At 45.5% G+C, this 19,385-nt stretch overlaps 1 protein-coding gene across 1 annotated transcript in view; it reads left to right on the top strand.

Annotated features, from left to right (window-relative positions):
• The window catches only part of LOC147703551 (vomeronasal type-2 receptor 26-like), a 102,462-nt gene that overhangs the window by 45,956 nt on the left and 37,121 nt on the right, over window positions 1-19,385 (top strand). Inside the window, exon 2 of the mRNA XM_086928931.1 lies at window positions 12,073-12,196. Within this exon, the coding sequence (XP_086785057.1) occupies window positions 12,073-12,196 (124 nt within the window). The remainder of the gene's footprint in view (window positions 1-12,072; window positions 12,197-19,385) is intronic.

Raw genomic sequence — 19,385 nt, 5'->3', positions numbered from 1 at the left:
TAACATTGCAAAGCCTGTGCGTGGCCTGGGGCTGCCGTGTCGAATTGGCAAGTGCACACACTTGCAAGTTCTTCAACCATCCCTTTTCTACATGTGAATCACCCCTAAGGTAGGCCTAAAGTACCCCCATGGACATGGTGCATTGTATGTAAAAGGTTTGACATGCCCTGGTGTGTGTGTGTGGCATGTCCTGATAGTGAATTACAGCCTACTTCGTTTTTCACTATTGCAAGGCTACCTGTTCCCCATAGGCCAGAATGGGCAGTTTGATTATTACATTCTATAATACTAACCGACTCAGGGAACATGGTAGAAATTGGAGTTTAGTATGCCTGAACTCAGAATGATAAAATACATCTTTTAGTGAAGTTGGTTTTAACATTCTGTGTTTGAAAATACCACTTTTAGAAAGTAGGTATTTTCTTGTCTAACCATCAAGCCTGCCTCTGCTAGGTTGTGTATTCCTTGTCTGGAGTTTGAGTGACAGGGGTTGGGGGATTCCAGGAGACAGGGTGAGTCAGCACAGGGCTGAATAGCAAGATCTGCATGTAGATGGGTGGGAGGAGTTGCACCTGGGAGCTGAATAGGGCTGGGCCTTCCCTCCACAATGCTGGCACCACCTCCTGTGATGCCGCTGATGTCCCTGGCCTACACTGTGAAAGGAAAGACGGGTTCTTGTCAACAAAGTGCTCCAGGACTGAAAAGAACTGGTTTGGACTAGGCAAAGACCTCTTTGGGAAATTGAGGATAAAAAGGGGGACCCAAACCCAGAACTTCAGAACTTGCTGGAATCAAGGAACCTGCCAAGAAGAAGAGCTGGAACAACTGCCAGGAGGAGTACTGCCCCTTTGCTGTGTTGTTGCTTTGTTGGGTTGGCCTGCAGATGCTGCTCCTGCCTTGGGCCGTGAAAGGACTGGACTGAACTTTCTCTACTTGTGATCAGTATCTCTAAGGGATTGAAGTAGAGCTTGCCCCCTGTTCAAGAAGTCTCAGGAACAGCAAAGATTTCAAGCCCGACGCAGTCTACGATGCCACTGCTGATGCTGTTTCCTGAAGGCACCGCAGAGGGCACTGCCACACCTCGACCCTGGTCTCACCGACGACGCCTGCTGATGCCGTTACTCGCACCGCGTCCTGGGGGCACTGCACGCCGCACCGCATCACCAGATGCCTGCCAAAGCTCGCGCTCCTGATTCCATCAGAGAGGAGATTGACCTGCAACGGGTGTGACAATGAGAGGTCATCGACGACCTGCATCTGTGAAAGGTACTGTTTGCGGGTCTCCCGGTCACTGCAGTTGAGCCGCGGTCAGTCAGAACTGTTTGGATTTGTTTGTTCACGATGCCGTGATAGCCCCGGACGGAGCTATTGACATCAAGGAACTGTTTTTTCAATGTATCTTTGCAATTTAAAGACATCTTGAAACACATCTATTTTTGAAGTACTGTACTGTTGATTTTTATCGTATTTGGTCTTGTTTAAGTATATAAAATATTGGCTATTTTTCTAAACAGGTGTGGTGTCCATTTGTAGTGCTTACACTGTAGTACTGTTGGTTATGTGCAAACCCTTTACAAACTGCCTCTAAGATAAGCCTGACTGCTCGTGCCAAGCTACCAAGGGGGTGAGCAGGGGTTATTTTAGGAGTGTACCACCCTTATCCTGACTAGAGTGGTGGTTTCTGCCTGGCTTTTGTGCAAACCTTAGCCAACCAGAAATTCCATTTCTAACAGTCACCACCTCACACATTTTCTTTTAATGCATGTGCGTAATGACAAATCTTAGCCATTCAACATGGGTTTTCAAAATAAATGTGAAAATATTTTGCTATCCTTATTATGTAGGTGAAAAGGAGCCCCGGAAAATTCTGCAATTAATGCCAGTGGATCGCCCCCTAGGATCAGGCATGTAATTTAAGGTTTAGGTTTTGTGTGTGAAAAAGTATCAGGTGGGGCCGATTGGTCTAGTGTGCAGTGCTTTATTTGCAGAACAATGAGTGCCTGTGCCCAAAGCTCTGCTCCAGCACTACTATTAAAGATCAGTGTGTTGAATGCTGGTGTGGCGTTTTTCACCCTTCGTGGGCATCAAACATTTACTGAGGGCCGTATGAATCTTTTGACCCAGTAATAGAGTGAAAATAAACCATATTTTTACTGTCCATAAGGCTTACTGGAAACCTTCGAAACTTTCCAAAATGGGGAAGGGAGTGGCAAGGAAATGCCCGAAATGTGGTGACATCAATGTAAACGAGGTACACATGTTTTGGCAATGTCCTTTGATCAAGCTCTTCGGGGATCAAATGAGTAATATTATTTCTGAAATTTTGGGTAGAACTGTGGGGCTAACTATATCCACAGTAATTTTTGGGGTATGTGTAAATGATACAGAAAATCAGTTTTTTCAAGAGACCAGAAGGCACTACATTTGTCCTAATTCTCATGGCACGAAGGGAAATTTGTATTAAATGGGTCGTACCTATCCCACTCACTAAATCAGAATGGATAAGTTCAGTCCAACGCATTTCAACTCTTGACCGAGTAAGTAAACGGGGTAAAAAAACAAGATTCTGGGATCTATGGGATAGTTGGTTTACATCTTTTGCCTCCGCCTAGGTTGGTTTTATATTGTCTTCTGTTTTTCTTTCTTCTTCACTGTGGATTTTTAATGGCATGATGTCCTTCCCTTTTTGGTCTAATGATTACAAATTTGCTCGCAAGGCCGAAAGGACAGAAAAGTAGCTAATGCTAGATGGGAAAGGCCTATATATAAGGAGGAGCCTTTTTTTTTACTGAAAAATTCTGCTGTAGATAAATACCCGGGGGTCTGATCAGCTCTTCCTTCTTTGAGAAGTGACTGGGTATTTTTTCTCCTTTTCCACTCTACAGTGGTCTGAAGTATTTAGGTTAAACTGGCTTTATTCTCCAAACCCATGAGCATTCTGTAAAATGAGGACAACAACAAATAGAGTGTGGTGGAACCATAATCCAAAACCCACCAAATTTAAATTTAAATTTAAACAGTATGACACATTAGGCCATACAAGAAATCTACAGTCAGGAATAAAGTTAGGGAGTGTTATTACACACTTAAGCTTAAAGCCATAAAGACTGTACGCAATGCCAAATTATAAAAATTCATAATGACTAGGGGTTTTCCAAACAAACAGAATAAGTTCAGACTGGCTAGCATTAACAAAATAAAGATACGAGGAAAATAATTTTGAGATACAGAAATCAATTGCTGCTCAGAATTAGCAATCATCAGTCAATTCAAATTCAGCACAGTCATAATTTAGACTAGGTAGTGGAAAACCCTACAACTAAATAAGAAAGATACATGTGTAGGGCGCCCCCCACCCTTCTTTCTATGATTATCAAATTACACGAGCATAATTACGCCCAGATAAGATGGGGTTCCCCAGGATATGTTACTAATCAGTTCCCGGTAGAGAGAGGAGTGCGCCAAGGCTGCGTGTTAGCGCCTACCCTCTTCTCTCTCTACATAAACAATGTAGCAAAGACCCTGTTGGAGGCAAACGTTGATGCACCGATCCTAGCAGGCGCTAAGATACCAATCCTAATGTTTGCCGACGACTGTCTTATTATTTCTAAGACCCCAAGAGGTCTGCAAAAAGCACTCGGGATTTTTGAAACATATTGTACTGACCATGGCCTGGAAATTAATGTCTCAAAATCCAAATTTATGTCTTTTAATCAACACAAGTCATTCAAAGGAAAGGTCTTGATGAATAACCTACCACTAGAGCAAGTAAAATCGTTCTCATATCTAGGTGTTACCATCCAACATGACCTACAATGGAATGAACAGATTGACCTGGCTACCCTCAAGCACAGGCAAATCGCAGGGGCACTGACCCGCGAACATGCAAAATCCATGACAAAACCGATGGCACCTGCACTTAAAGTTTATAATGCAAAGGCCGTGAGTGCAGCACTTTATGGGGTTGAGATGTGGGGACAGGGAAACCTAAGTAAGCTAACAGCCTCCGAAAACAGGTTCCTACGAAATCTTGCTATGCTCCCTCACAGTACCCCCATGGGCCCGGTTCTACAGGACCTAGGCATAAAACCAATTGAGATCATTGCAAATCTCCGTCCTGTATTGTACTGGCGTCGAATATGGGTAACGCCTGAGCTGAAAATATTTGCAGTGGGACTCCTGGACATTATTAAATGTGATGTCTTTCACCAGATAAAATGGCTCTCTGGATTTAGAGCGGTTCTCAGAGAGCTGGGACAGGCGGAAACATGGGATGACCCAACCAATGCTGTATTTCCATCAAAAAAGGTCCTTAAGGGCTTGTATTGGGAGATGATATCTTCAAAACACTTCAGGACCGTCCCCTCACTTTCATTAACAGGGGTGTTTATGGAGTTCAAGGATGAAACTCGTTTCGAGACATTCTGGGACGACATAACAAAGCCATTGGATAGAAAACTTTATTTTCAATTGAGAATTGGTAGTATACCTATCAGATCTTTTACATCCAGATGGTCAAATGGTGGAAGTAGCTCCTGTCCATTTTGCCCAGATATCAAAGAAACAGTTGGCCACTTACTAATTGTGTGCCCAGCCTACTCTGCCCCACGCAGAGGTTGGCTGCGACCTATGGCTAAACTATTAGGTACTCAGAGTGGAACTGTGGCTATTAGAATCATTTGCACAAACCCAAGCCCTGTAATATATATAGGTGTGGCAAAATATCTAGGATGGGCCTGGATTATTAGAAGTAAAAAATGTAAAGGGGTTGGCTTTTGAAAATGCATTTTATCAATGAATACTTGATGTATCTTAAAATTGGTTATTTTTATTACAATGAATTATCTGTTTTAAATTTTGTATAAATTTTAATTCCATTTTTATATACATTTTTATATGTAGTGCTTTTATGACTATGTCGAATAAAGCTTGTTTGACTGACTGACTGACATGTGTAGGGCGAGACACAGGCGTGCAAACTATAAAAATCACAGAAGGAAAATAAAATTGGCAAAAAGGATAATCTCGGAATGTGAACTACTAACTAAGGTGAGGACAACAATAGATAAAAAGGAGAGCAACAGCATATCAGAAGCTAGATCAAGAATCGTCTGAAGGGGATTAGGTAAAGAATTCTAAATTTCAAAAGGGCACCTCAAGGGCAAAAGCAGAGCGGAAAATAGCTCCCTAATGGGTGCTGCATTCAGGGACTCTTCATCTGCACAGTGTCTGGGCCAGAAATTAAAGCACTATCTGTCTAAATTCCAACCGAACACTGCCATATCAAAACCATAAAACATTCTGATTCCCCAAAAGTATCAGTCCATGTCTCATTGAAGGGACACCATCCAATAAAATAAATCACATGACTCGGTGTTGACACATGCTCATCCTTTCCCAAGCTTTCCACGAGAACATTTTCCATCTGTGAGAGTCATGGGAGGGGTGAAAAAAAACGAATGACATTCAAGGCCAATGGGTACATCTCTATGCTTTTGAACAATGAGGTCTGTCACAAAAAGGTTGCTTCTCATGGGAACGAAATCTGCAAGAAGTCTTATGTTTCATCATTTTCATGTGACTGCGAATACAGCTCTGCAGTCCTCACTTAAACTGACGCAAGAGATTTATAACAATACATGTAATAATACATTTTAATAAAGCACAAATAATATGAAAACTTATGAATTCAGCTGTAAAATATTTCATTTATATGAGCAATACTTTTTATTCCAAATGCAAAAAACTTTGTTGGTGCATTTCATTAAATAGAACAGAGAAGTACATTTCTCACAGTTTTGCATGCATTTTTAATTCATTAATCATTAGAAATTCAATATGGTTTCAACATATTCTGTTAATCTAGGAGCGACATAACAATTTGAAACAACTTTATTCTTGTAAACATACATTTTAATTCAAATACCACCTAAGGAGAACTTTGAAATACAAGCAAGTGCACAATTAAAATGTGTGTCAGTGCAGCTTCTATGTCTAGTTGTTAATACTTTGATATTCAGTATTCATACACTGTCATGTACTGAAAACCTTTGTTACACGAGGGACTTAGCTGAAATTACATGTTCTCAATACCAAGGCTGCGTAATGTTGAATTCCCCTCAGGCATCTGTAATCCACTACCAGATGCTCTCTACCTGCCTCTGTATCTCACTTCTGCTGCACCCTGCTTTTTTCCTGTGTGCGCATTTTCTCGTCTCGCTTTTTCTTTCCTGTTTGTGTGTTTTGTTGGTCTCGCCGCCGGGCGTTGCAGCGCATGCGCTGCCCACTTTGCGAGGCATACAGTATACTCTAAAGCGTGGAAGCTTCCTGGAAGCTCCACCCACTCCACCCATCTTTTTGATTGGCTTAGATCATAAATGCTGCCTTCTGATTGGTTTTAGTCTTGTTAGCCCCTCCTCCTGGCCATGTTGTCATTTGTATCCTTCCCTGGCTATTGGCCCCTTTACTCCAACACTATTTTCTTCCCTGTGTCCCCCCTGGCCCCCTCTTGCAGTCCGTGACTTCTCAACTCCCCTCACCCCCCACCCCACTCCTCTTTGTGCTTTCTTGGAGGCCTGCACTCATGTTTCCAATGCAATAGGTCTTGCGTAAATACGAGTCCTATTGCATTGCAAACGTTTGTTTATCGTGGATTTGCTGGGTGAATTTGCACTTCTTTTTTGTCTTGCGCGCTGCTGATGGCTTTCTTACGCACTGTGTATGAGCAAGGCACGCTCATGTTTCCCACGGCATTTGCGTTTTATCAAAATGTGTTCTTTTGTTGCCTTCGCGCGTTCACCAATCCCGCTCGCACTTTATCTTTTTAGTCGCTCTGACAGGTTTGCTTTGTGCACTGCAGAGAGCAGGAGGCATTTTAGCCCCTCCTACTACTCTTAACGTCTATTCTGCATTCACAGACTTTACACAAGCTGTATTTTTATCTGGGATGCCCACAATTGCTCCCATCCAGCGCAAGTTATTTAACACACTTTTCTATTCACTCCAACAGGTTTCCTTGGAGCGCTGCTGAGGGAAGGAGGTATTTCAGCCCTTCAAACTAGTCTTAACATTTGCTGCCTATTCACACATACTCCCGGCACTGTAACCGGAAACACGCATTTCCTGTCAAGCTGTGTTCAGCACATAGAGTAAAAAAAGCAATTCGTCCTTCTATGCTCTCTCTCGCATTATGTCAATTACAGTTAAAAATGTTACTTTTGTCATGCAAACTACGCCTAAATGTGGTTCCAGCTCCCAGCAGGCTGTGCGCACGCAGACCGGGTTGTGCCCTGAGGATCTGGTGCTGCTACTGCTGAGAGTCACACGTGCAACTGTGTCCCTTGCTCACTGCTGCGCTCTGGCTCTGCTGCTCCTGCTCATCTTCTGGTTTCCTCTACTGTGCGGTCGGGGCCGGTAGGTATGAGCCCATGAGCAATAATAAGGCACCCCCTCCCCTTTATTTTGTTACCGGGAAGCAGGCTGTGACAAACAGAAACATCTCTGTTTCTTCCTGTGTCTTTCTCTCTTAAGCTGAAGCCGCAAATCTTCCAACCACTCTGAGATGTGTACCTGGACATCAAGGCTTTCTTTATTGTGGGCTTTGTTAAGGCTGCATTTTACTTAATCCTACGCATGCAGACGTAGTAATTGCAGAGTAATTCCAATTAATTATTAAGCGTGGATCCAGGATTGGTTTTAAGTCACAATCTATACAGCTGAAAATTGTTAACTGATAAGTGGCGGGCATTTGTGTTTCTGTTGACAACGAGCAATAGATATGTTTATCACCCACTCTCAGCATGAGACACAGCCACTACGGTGAGTACCATGCCCTGGAATGAAGCGAAGCAGCTGGGGAGCTTAAAGAGTTTATGGCTTGAGTAGGAGAGACAAGGTATGTTAAAGCTCCTTCTTCTTCACTATGTACGCGTTTGAAATCATTGGCACCTTAACAGCCACATACCGGCTGTCCCTACCACGTTACTTTCCCTTCCACCTCGTTTTACTTTGACTTATGTTTCACGCTCTTCCCACTTGCCTGTTGCTTCCGGCAAGCTGTTTTAAAAAAATATATTTACACAAGTATCAGACATCAGGGTTTCTTTAAAAATTGTTCAATAACAGCAGAACTCCCATACTTTCACACATTAGATTTTCCCTGTTTATTCCGTTGACAATCACTTTTTTCAGAAAGTAACTTTTTTTGGTATATCAAATTATCATTCCACTGCAAGAAAAAGGTTGTCATGTACACCACCTCCCGCCTGTCCATGCGTGTTCAACTATTTGTCTTCCTCCCTGATCATTACACACTTCATCTGTAGAGACCAGAATCTCTCCCAGGACCAGTAAAATCCAATATCATGTTTGCCTGAAAGAGACAGGTCTGTTTAACACAGAGGCACAGCAACCCTTGTTACAAAATGTTGAGTCACTTTGTGAAACTTGTTTTTAACTTTACCTGCCCTGTCATCCTCACACGACACAAACTCATGTCCCTCCCAGCTGCTTGACTATTTGTCTTCCTCCCTAAGCCTTGCACACTTCAGGTGCTAACACAGATATAAAATCTCTGGCCGGACCATTAAAATCCAATATCATGATTGCCTTAAAACAGCAGTCAGTTCAACAGCCAAGGAATACTCCTGCATGCAGAACATCTTAAAAATCGATCCGTGCACATTCCGAACCAAAGCAGTCTTCCCAGCTGTTCGCTCCCCAAAAAACAAAATACACATTGCTCTCCCCTGCAACATAATTCTATTATACTCCGCAACACAATGTAACTCCACATAAATCCTCTACACATATTTCCACTCCAACCTACAAAATGACACTCCATTCCACATAATTACACTCCAGACTCCACATAAATCTACTCCATGCCACATAGCCAGTGCTTAATTTGTAAAAAAAGAAGTGCAGGTGCTGAAAATTTTGCCAAGGGGGCCACCTCTCACGTCTTCCTCCGGTGAGCCCCACTTTCAACACTCTCACTGCCTCAGTCTCTATCTTCTAACCTTGATTTGCTGTTTGTCCCCTAAGTCTTTGCTCTAAGAGTCTTATCCTCTCACCTCTCTAATTGTTTTCTATCACCTTTGTCACACCCTGTATTTCTGATTTACCCTCTATTCATTTTAGCCCTGCCCTTTTCTCTCTTCACTTGTATCCATGCTCTGCTCTCTCTCCCCTCGATCTTGGCTCTTTACTATCACTCTCTAGCAGTGATTAGCTGTGTCTCCATTTTATCATTTGTCTGCTTTTTTCCTCTATCCTGTCCTCCACATTCTTTCATTCTATCTTCTGTCTTCTTAATGCTCTCTTCTTCACATCATGGCTGCTTTCTCTTTGTATCTGATTTGCTCTCCTCCTCTTCTTCTACTTTGCTCCATTTTATCTCTCTCCTCTCTTGTTGTTTCTTCTCCTCTTTACTCTTGCTGTCTCTCATCTCTAACACTGCTGCTGCCTGTGACCCCTGTCGTCAGCCTGTACATGTCCCTGCTATTTTGAACTCTGCTTTCCTGTTGTCATTCCTAAAGAAGCGGAAGATGACATGTTTTACTTTCTTACCTACACCGAGTGCAAAAACAAAATGTACACCAAATGAAAATGCTTTTTTGCATATATTAATCGGTGTGGTATGACTGGGTTTATTGCGGAACAGGCGGCTGCTAGAGCACAGCAGGTCATGTCACTGCTAGTGCTGCGTGTAGTTAGTAGGTCCAGGGATGACAACGGCATCGGCATCCACTGCTCAGCTTGCTGTGAGCCTGCCTGCTACAACACAGGCATTGTCCCCAGCTTGCTTCCAATGCAGGTAAGTATGCCTGTGGTGCCTGCTGGACTCACTCACGCTGAGCAATTACCAGGCTGGGGTGCAGTGCACAGATTCTACTGGTGATGCCATGGTGCACAAAAGTTGTTTTGGGCCACAGCCGTATTGAGTACAAGGAGGATAGCAGCAATGCAGGGCTGCCGGATATGATACTTTAGCTGCGCAACAAGTGGAAAGTCCACACTAACTTTAATTTGTTCTTTCTGAAGAGCCCTCACTCCCAAGTTCCAAATGCGCTCTTGCAGCTTCCTTGCCTCAACTCCGTCATGAGCCAGCCCCCAGCTACAATTATCCAATGGGAGGTTTAGGCTCAGGCAGTGACAGGGTGCAGCAGACTAGGGGAATAGAATGCAAGCCATAGTTTGTCGATGACTTCTTGATTTTGTGATCAGTGTTATGACATCATCACTAACGTGGTGATACATAATCATGCCTGCCTGGACAGGCATATTCCGGCCTGCCTATGAACATTTACCAGCCAGTCACCATGCAATGTATGTTATTTATTTATTTTGAATTGAACAATTAATATTGAGTCCACCTCCTGCAGGTTCAGAAATTGTAGCCCCGGCCCTGTGAAAGAAGTACAGGTGCCGAGCACCTGAAAGTACCTGCTCAAATTAAGCACTGCACATAGCAACACTCAACATAAATACACTCCACACCATGCCACATAATTACACTCAACATCATTTCACTCTATGCCACATAATTTCATGCAACGCAATTCAACTCCACATAATTCCATGGCACAAAATTCAAGTCCACAACACAATTCCATTACACACCACATACATCTAATCCACACCACAGATTTCCACATCATGCCACATAATTCCACTCAATACATGCCACTCCAGGACATGCAATACCACTTCATATAAGTCCACAACACTTCATGCCACATACTTACTAGCCACATAATTCAACTGCACATGCGCACACTGATTCAGCATTTCTCATATTGGTTCACTTCAGGTCTTTCAACACAATTTCTTTACCATAAGGTTTTTAAAAAAAACCACACACTCTCCACCTCTACAAACAAAACAAAAATACATAAAATACAATATCGTTTACCACGCCAATACCTCTAACTTTCACAAATGTGAGACCGATTGCATTGCAAATGCTTGTCTATTTCTTATTCGCAGTCAAAAACACAACACAAGTGAGCGCCAGTAGGCAGGCCGACCTTAAATGGACCACATGAGTTTTTTGTTAATATCTTATTGAATCAGCTGGGCTAAGTGGTACAAGTAAATTTGAAAAAAGTACAGTACGGAGCATCATCAGAACATGCAAACACCTGGGGGGGCATGCTGAGGTCTTACTGGTGCCACTAGTCTACCATGGAGCGGTCTTATAAAGGACAGATTTCTATGCTTATCCATGAACTATGACAGTTCACAATCCACTAAACAGCCAAGGATGTGGCTTCATAACATAAACTCTGAGTGGCACATGGGAGGGCAGGGGACCTAGGGATGTAAGACAGCAAGGAGTGAGAGATGTATTGAGGCCTCTATTGGATGCTTATAAAATATTGTGCCACCAGCACCGATCTTGATGAATGTGAAAGGTCAAAGACTGCAGGGTCAGAAGGAATTCCCGGAAATTGTTTCCACTCAGCACTGTTGCCTGCAAAATTGCTTACAGTCTGCATGCTGTCCCTGCCATATACCCATATCCTCCAAACCTACAGATCTAGATACTTCAGAGTGTAGGCAGTTTGCAGATATTTATGAATATTTGTGTTCCCCTTTATCTTCTAATGGAAGTTATTCTTTCATTTCAAGGCTTTGTTTTTTCTTTGTTAATGTCATGAAAAATGTTACTGCTCTGTTAATCATTCCACACTTTCTGCCTCATTTATTTCTTGGTCGCACAAGTGTGAGTTTAGAAGTGCAGAGAGTTGTTGGAAATGATTGGAAAATGAAATGCCGGTGAATGACGACAATGTTGAGATGTTGTAGGTCTTTACCTCTTGTGTTGCATGTCTCAGAAAAGCACAACGAGCAAATCAAATAATGACATGGCACACCTGCGGAAGGTGGCATTTTGAGATAGAAGCCTATGCTGATCCTGTTTTTGTGAACGTGTCAGCATTTAATGACTATTCAGGACATAAGTCTAAAACGTCTAAATAATGTTGCGTTTTGGCACTAGCGAAATATGTCTGTTCCATATACATTATATTTCTTATCTTCACTTGTTTTCATTTCCTTGTCCTGTAGGTACCTGTCTCCATCTGCAGTGAACCCTGTCCACCAGGTTATAGAAAATCAGCCATAGAAGGGAAGCCCAGATGTTGCTTTGAATGTATCAGATGTTCGGAAGGGAGCATTTCCAACCAAACAGGTGTGTCATATTAAGATATTTAAGATATTTGAAGAATGATGAACACAATTCATTGAATTATGCAAGGCATTAGTGCAAAAGGATTGATAGTTTTTGATTAACTGTCTCTCTTTTCGTTGGCATGTGGGATCACATGGTATCCCAATTGTGCCTCATTTGCTTGCTCCTAGAGGAAGTGCGAGAATCTGCTCTTATGCTACGTCTTGTCTGGTACTGGTGGAAGTCTGCTGCTCTGGGTGTCTGATGCTGATCTATTCTTTGTGAGTGAATGATGATTCCATTGTCAGTGTAGATCTATGGTGTTTTTTTGCTGTATGCTTGTAGTTGTGGGAGAGTTTCCGTCCTTGAGCCCAAGATACTGCTACTGGAAGAATTGCTTGCACTTCCTTTGTCCCTTCATCAGTACATGTTCTCCCCTCAGCAGACAATCGATCTGATTTGATAGGTTCCTATCACAGGCACACAAGTGGATTAGCATTTTTTTGGGACAAGTTGGAGAATGAGGGGAGGTAGGAATTTAGGACAGCCCCGCAGATTTCCAAATGTTTACATGACATATATAGAAGGAAATTGTGTGATTTTTAGACACAGTTTTTGAGCTTTGCAGGGCATTGTGGGTAAGAAACCATCATGGGATACATACAAGCACACCCCCTTGGACTCCACTGGGTATCTAGCTTTCAGATATATCTGAGTTAGCAGGTTTCCCTTGCTGGCTGTCCAGCCCAGGTCCAAATACTGCAGCTACCCTATTGCCTATTTCTCCATGTTGCTTTTTGGGGATTTTTGTGTTGCAAGTGTTTGGGTCAGCCACACATGTGGGGTACCCTTTTCATCAGGGCAAGTGGGGAAATGGTTGGTAGTAGGAATTTGTCCCCACAGGTTCTGGAACCTCCCTTCATATAACTATCAGGAAAATGTATGATTTTAGGCAACATTTGAGGTGTGCATGGCATGTGGATAAGAAAACATTGTGTGATCCATGCAAGGCACACCACCCTGGAGTAGCCGGAGTGTCTAGTTTTTCAAATGCCTTGGTTTAATTGGTTTACCTGGATGGCAGAGCACGGATCCGAATAGTGAAACCATTTACTATTGCAAGCTGCCTGCCATGGGGATGGGGATCTTCACCCCAGGTGTACAGAAAGACTGTGGGTTTTTAGGGCTGGAGGATAGGTCCAACACCAAGGTGGTACACCAACTCCCATTTTTCTCTACAACAATTAAATACAACCCTGCTGACTAGTGAGCTTTATGGGCTTTATGTTTCCCATGGGTCAGATTTGAGGTCATCCCCCTCAATCTACCCCTGGGCGGATGGATGACTGTTGGGTGCATACTGGGATGGAGTAACAGACCGATTCTTGTTCAGGTAGGCCCCTTATTTATTTGGAACCATAGTTCATGATGGTCTAGTGGGCTTTTTGACCCCTGCGGGGGCTGACTGGGTTTGAACCCCCATCAGCTCCTGGGGGGGAACAGAAAAATTAAGTGGGCCCAGGACAAGAGGGGTGGGGCACAGGCCAATGACACTGCGGCCACCCCCAAAACAACTATTCTGCCATAAAAAAGTCACAGGGGATCACCCTTATGTTGCGATCCCTATGGCCTGGGAATACCGACCACCCCCTCCCCGCAAGACAACCACACCAATACATTTAGTACCTTAGACTTAGGCAGGCAACGGGTTTCTTTGGAAGGCAGGGGGTCTCGGGACCCCACGGCCGTATTTATTAAAATATGAAAACAAATTAAAATTGTTAAAATAAACATTATTAACACAATCATTAATATGCAAAATTCTGACATTAGATTACATCAACGTAGACAGGTAGGAAGGGCTAACCTTAACAAATGTCTAATACAGCGTGTTCCTACCGAATCTAACATCCTACGTATGAATTATGCATCCTAACAATTTTGGGCCTACGGCAAGGTCGTTGACCGGTGTCAGATCCATATTACCAGCTACGCCATCATGTATGAGTGCGCAAGCGCCGCAGGCCCGGTTACCGGGAGAGTACGTACCTCTCCCGGTTACCCAGTACGCTCCGTGAACTTCATTATACCAAAAGAGGAGGGCCCTTTCACTCGTGCCACATTATAACATCATAGTGTATTTGCGAGGTGGCTATCAGCCCAAGGAAAGCGTTACTCCCTCCCCCGCAGCCTTCTGACCATGCGGATATCCTGCCCCTGAAGTTCTAGGAGAGACCATTGGCCCCTCCCCCTAGGCTACCCCATTCGAGAATAGTGCCGCCCCCTAAGGACCTTTAATTGCTGCTCACCGATCATGACCTTACCGCCACAGGCCAGCATAGTTGACCGACTATCTGCCCCCCCCAACCTCCTACACTGAAAGGTCATACCTACCTCACGAAACCCTCTAACCATGCCAGTATGTTGTTTGTGAATACGTGATTGCCTGCCTCAATCAAATGGACCCCATCCTGTAAGTATAAGTGGTCCCCCCAAATGCACCCATGCGGAATACTCTGTAAGTGTGGTGTCCTGAACAGTCTCTCAATCTTGTTGTTGACTCTCTTTACCGAGTGGTTCAACGCCCTAACTGACTCCGTCCCTCTTCACTGCAGCCTCGGTATTAACTGAGACCACACTATGGTGCAACCCGGTATCACCTTCGCCAGCCAACCCGCCGCTGCGATAATCTCTTCTAGTAGGACCTTTCTTCCCAGTGTCACTAAGTCATTACCCCCAAGATGCAAGATGACACTTGAGGGCGGCGGGGTGTGCCTGTCAAGCAGGTCTGAGATGAAGTCCCTTAATTGATTTAGGCAGAGCCCCCCTACCATGAAATGAGACCTGACAATCCCTGCTCTCTGCACTTAGTACACAATCACCTACAAAGAAAATTGGCTTAGCGCGTCTTATATAAGAGTGACCAACAACCCATACTACATGCGTCTTCCTCTTGCTGTCTTGATGTTGCCACGTTGCTGTTGGTCGTATTCGTTGGGGTAACAGTTTCCGCCCTGCGTCACAGGTTCCAGAAACTGAAAGGAAAACAACAACAAGGCAGGTGTCAGGTTGGCCTGACCGAACTTACAACATGTGCTTCCACACATAGCGCTTATAAGCCTTGGAAGACCAACTCCCAATCCTCTTTACACTGGTGGCATGCAAACCTCTTGCTGTTGCCTCAGTGGCCGCACCTATTTGGAAAGAATGTGTTCCAAATTCCTTGGGGTCAAGACCCGCCTTGGCGATCGCCATTGCTAAAACTCTTTGGAACTGAAACCTGGTCAATAGGGTACAATCCGCGTGTATTAACAATGACCCCATTCCACCGACCACCCGATGTCTGAGGTATGCTTCCACATGTGCCACTGGCAAGCACGGGTTGTTCGGTTCCCGGTGTAGTACCAAGCTATCGCCCCTGGCCTCCTGATCCGTTTTAGATTTCCTTATCGTTAACCAGTTGGAATCACTCTTTAACTTGACGTCCCCCGCTGTAGACCACCCAGCCTGTCAAGTTTGTTGCTGGCCACTTTTCACTTACCCGTAATGCCCCATAGAAGGCCAAAGCAAATGCAGCTCTAAATAAGAGTACTTCCACTGGGGAGCTACATGTGTCAGCTAAGGCATCCAACACCTTGGACAACCGTTCCAAACCTATTGGTCGTCTGTGATCAGCGGGGCTTGCCTGTAGGTGTCGCCACCCCTTTAATGCTTTCCGCATCAAGAAACTGTTTGTGGGGTCCCTGACACCTTTCAACTGCGCAAAGAAAGAGACAGCCGCTTTGTGTCTGCTAGCTGTCTCTACTGAGCGCCCCTCTCCGTGCAGTGTGTTCTTGTATGAGTTAAAATGTACTTCCTGGCCCCACTTTACTTCCCATGCTTGTCCCAAAAAATTGCAATAAGACATGAACGCCCCTTCATAAGCTGTCCTGGTCCTGGGTGCTAAACTGGCTGCCATGAGGTTCTGTAGTTGGGGGCACCAATCTGCCAAAGTGCTGCTGGGAAGTTTGCTGATGAAGCTTCTGCCGCAGGGAAGTGTTCCCTAAATTGCTGCATCTTAAGGCGAGAAAGGGCGTCAGCTGCATTATTCAAGACCCCTGGGGCATGTCTGGCCTTAAATTGCACATTCAATTTCAAACATCTTAGCACAATCTCCTTTATGAGGCGGAGTATAAACCTATACCGCGCTGCCTGTTGGTTGATGCATTCCACAACAGTCATGTTGTCTGACCAGAATATCACCGACTGGTTGGACAGCAGCTCAGGCCAGACAGTGAGTGCCACCCATATGTGGAAGAGCTCGAGAAAACCAATGTTTGCTGTCAGACCGCTGTCTTCCCACCACTCTGGCCACCTTTGTGCCACCCATTTGTTGCCTAGTATGGCGCCAAACCCCAGACTGCCTGCAGCATCGGTCCATAGACCTAATTTGGCCGACATGGTGGGGGGGGCCGCACCACCCCACCCTGCCATTGAAATTCTCCAGGAATGCCATCCATATTTGCATGTCCTGGCGCACCTCAACTGACAGCCTGGCATGGTGATGCTTATCCCGTAGGCCCTTCATTGCCTGCGCAATTGAGCGGGAAAATGGACGTGCCATAGGTATCACTCTCAATTTCAAAAGTTCGCTAAACATTGTTGTAAAGCTGTCCTGAATTTCACAATCTTCTCTTTTGGTAAGCTGAAACAACCTTCCACAGAGTCCAGTTCGATGCCCAAGAATTCCAAACATGTAGACGGACCCACTGTTTTACCTGGCGCCAGCGGGAGCCCAAAAGCCCGCATGAGCACGCAAAAGTCCTGCAATGCCCACGCACACTCCTGAGAACCCGCTGCCCCCAGCAAAAGGAAGCCGTCCAGGTAATGCATCACATGTTGGTGCCCTGTTACTTGCCTCATCACTCATTCTAGAAAATAACTGAATGTCTCAAAATAGGCACATGACACGGAGCAACCCATGGGCATACACATATCCATATAGTATTTGCCTTCAAAGGCAAAACCCAGCAGGTGTCGGTCCAATGGATGCACTGGCAGTAATCGGAAAGCTGATTCAATATCTGATTTTGCCATCAATGCCCTGGGACCCAGCACTCTCAACATTTCTACTGCCTGGTCAAAGGACGCATACTTGACGCTGCAGATGCCCTCGTCAATTGCATCATTCAAAGATGTTCCCCTAGGTGCCGAGAGGTTATGTATGAGCCTGAATTCACCCTTTTCTTTCTTCAGGACCACCCCGAGGGGTGAGCAAACAAAATCAGGTTCTGGGATCTCAGTGAAAGGTCCCGCCACCCTACCCAGGCGTAGCTCCTTCAATATTTTGGGTGCCACCACACCAGGATTGTATCTAACTGACAACTGATTCCTACATTCCGGTGTCCCGGTGTACCCCCCGTTGGAATTCGAAAACCAAGTGTGAATCCTTCTTGCAACATCCTTGCGGATGCATGGTCAGGGTACCTGTTCAGCCAAGGAATCATAGCAAGAACACTGATGGGTGAGCTTGCGGTTTGTAGGCATCCCTCACTAATCCTGTTTTCTCTTCCCCCTGTTGCCTGAGGAGCCAACCTTTGAACGGCATGCTGTCTCTGGGTGGAATAAGTGGCCGCATATGTAGCATGCATGTCTGAATTTGCAGGTGCCCGCTGCCCTGGTGCATGTGCGCCTATTAAAGTCCAAACACACGCCCTTTTCACTCCCATTGCCTCTGGGCTTATTGAAACCACCCCCCCCCCCCTTGCGCTGGCTAAAAGGGCTGTTGGGGCTTGGGCGAGTAGCCCTTGTTCCAGGTTGTATCAACCCCCGTGGACTGCCCACCTGAAAACTGGCCATGCCAAGAGATGGAGTCTACCTTGTCCCAGGCTAACGAGCGGTTAAACTCCCTAGATTTCCTGAAAGAAATGTCATTTTCCTTCCATCCATGCTTCTCGCTGAACATTGCAATTCTGCTTTGATAGCACGCCATCTCTGCCTGCAGGTTGGGTGAACGTTCAGCGGTAACAGCTGCAAATACTGAGAAGGCTGTGATCCAATTAATCAGTGTCTCCAGCAACCTGAATTTAGTCAACTGAGACCGCCATTAGCTAGGCAACATAAAATTGATCAACAATGAGAATATGTTCACATACATGTCTACCCAAATCAATTCTTTCACAGCTTGTGACACATGTTGCACCAGGTTCTTCCCCCGGGAAGGTATAGCACCTTTGCCCATTACCGGCAAAGCAACCTAGTTTACCACTCTCTGCGACACGCGTAGGTTCTAAAGTCTTGTCTCTCCCCGTATCACTGGCAGCACCTGCAAGGGGAGAAATTGGTGCACTTGGACCTTCACCATCACCCCTAGGCAACATGATCTTAGCTACCAGTCTCTGCCTCTCCGCTGAGGGATCAGTTGATCAGGGTAAAACCCCCCCAATCCCCAACCATGGGAGTACAGCCGCTATCTGCGCTGCCAATTCTGGGGGTACCTAACCAGCCCCAAGGGTTTCACTGACCGGGATGGGTGCTGGAATGGAAGGCCCTGGGGGTATGTCCGGGCATACTGGGGGGACCCCCAGCGGGGCTAGGCCCTTGGGTACACCTGACGGGGATGGAAAGGATGGTGCGGGAGCCTCGGGTGCCGGCGGCACAAAACCAGGGACAGTCCCATTCAGCCCCCCCTCACCCCCTTGGCTTAGGCTGCCGCCCATAAGACTTCTTGGCCCGCACACGCCTAGGTAAGGCGTCTAATTCACCCCTTGGTTTAGGGGGCACTACTACACGCTTGGGTCTCCCTGATGGCCCAGCCTGAGCCTCAAGCCTCTCGCTCATTTCTGCCACGGTCCGCCCCAACTGATCCACCTTCCCTAATCTCCTGTCCATCGCTGACATTCTGCGCATTATGGTCTGAAACATGAGTTCCATTTGGGACCCCTTTGCGCCCCGCCTACCGGACATTTTTTCACAGTGAATCACAACCTACGCTGCACAAAACGTTAATTAAGGGCACTGCGTGCCTTGTACCTGCACAAAAGTTGGAGCCTCACAGGCCGGCCGTAAGCACCACGCAACTGTGACCGCAACACACCAGCTAGCCTGGGTGCTTGGGAGAGCGTACTCTAGCCCGGTGGCCTGCCAGAAGCAGTGAAATGCAGGCCTGCCCGTGTCCCCAGTTCCTGATGTCCGCCGTGTGCTGCCTGGTAGTCTGTTCAGCTGTGCCCAC

Source organism: Lissotriton vulgaris, chromosome 7 (assembly GCF_964263255.1).
Source record: "Lissotriton vulgaris chromosome 7, aLisVul1.2, whole genome shotgun sequence".
Taxonomy (NCBI): domain Eukaryota; kingdom Metazoa; phylum Chordata; class Amphibia; order Caudata; family Salamandridae; genus Lissotriton; species Lissotriton vulgaris.
This window is presented reverse-complemented; position numbering and strand designations above follow the sequence as displayed.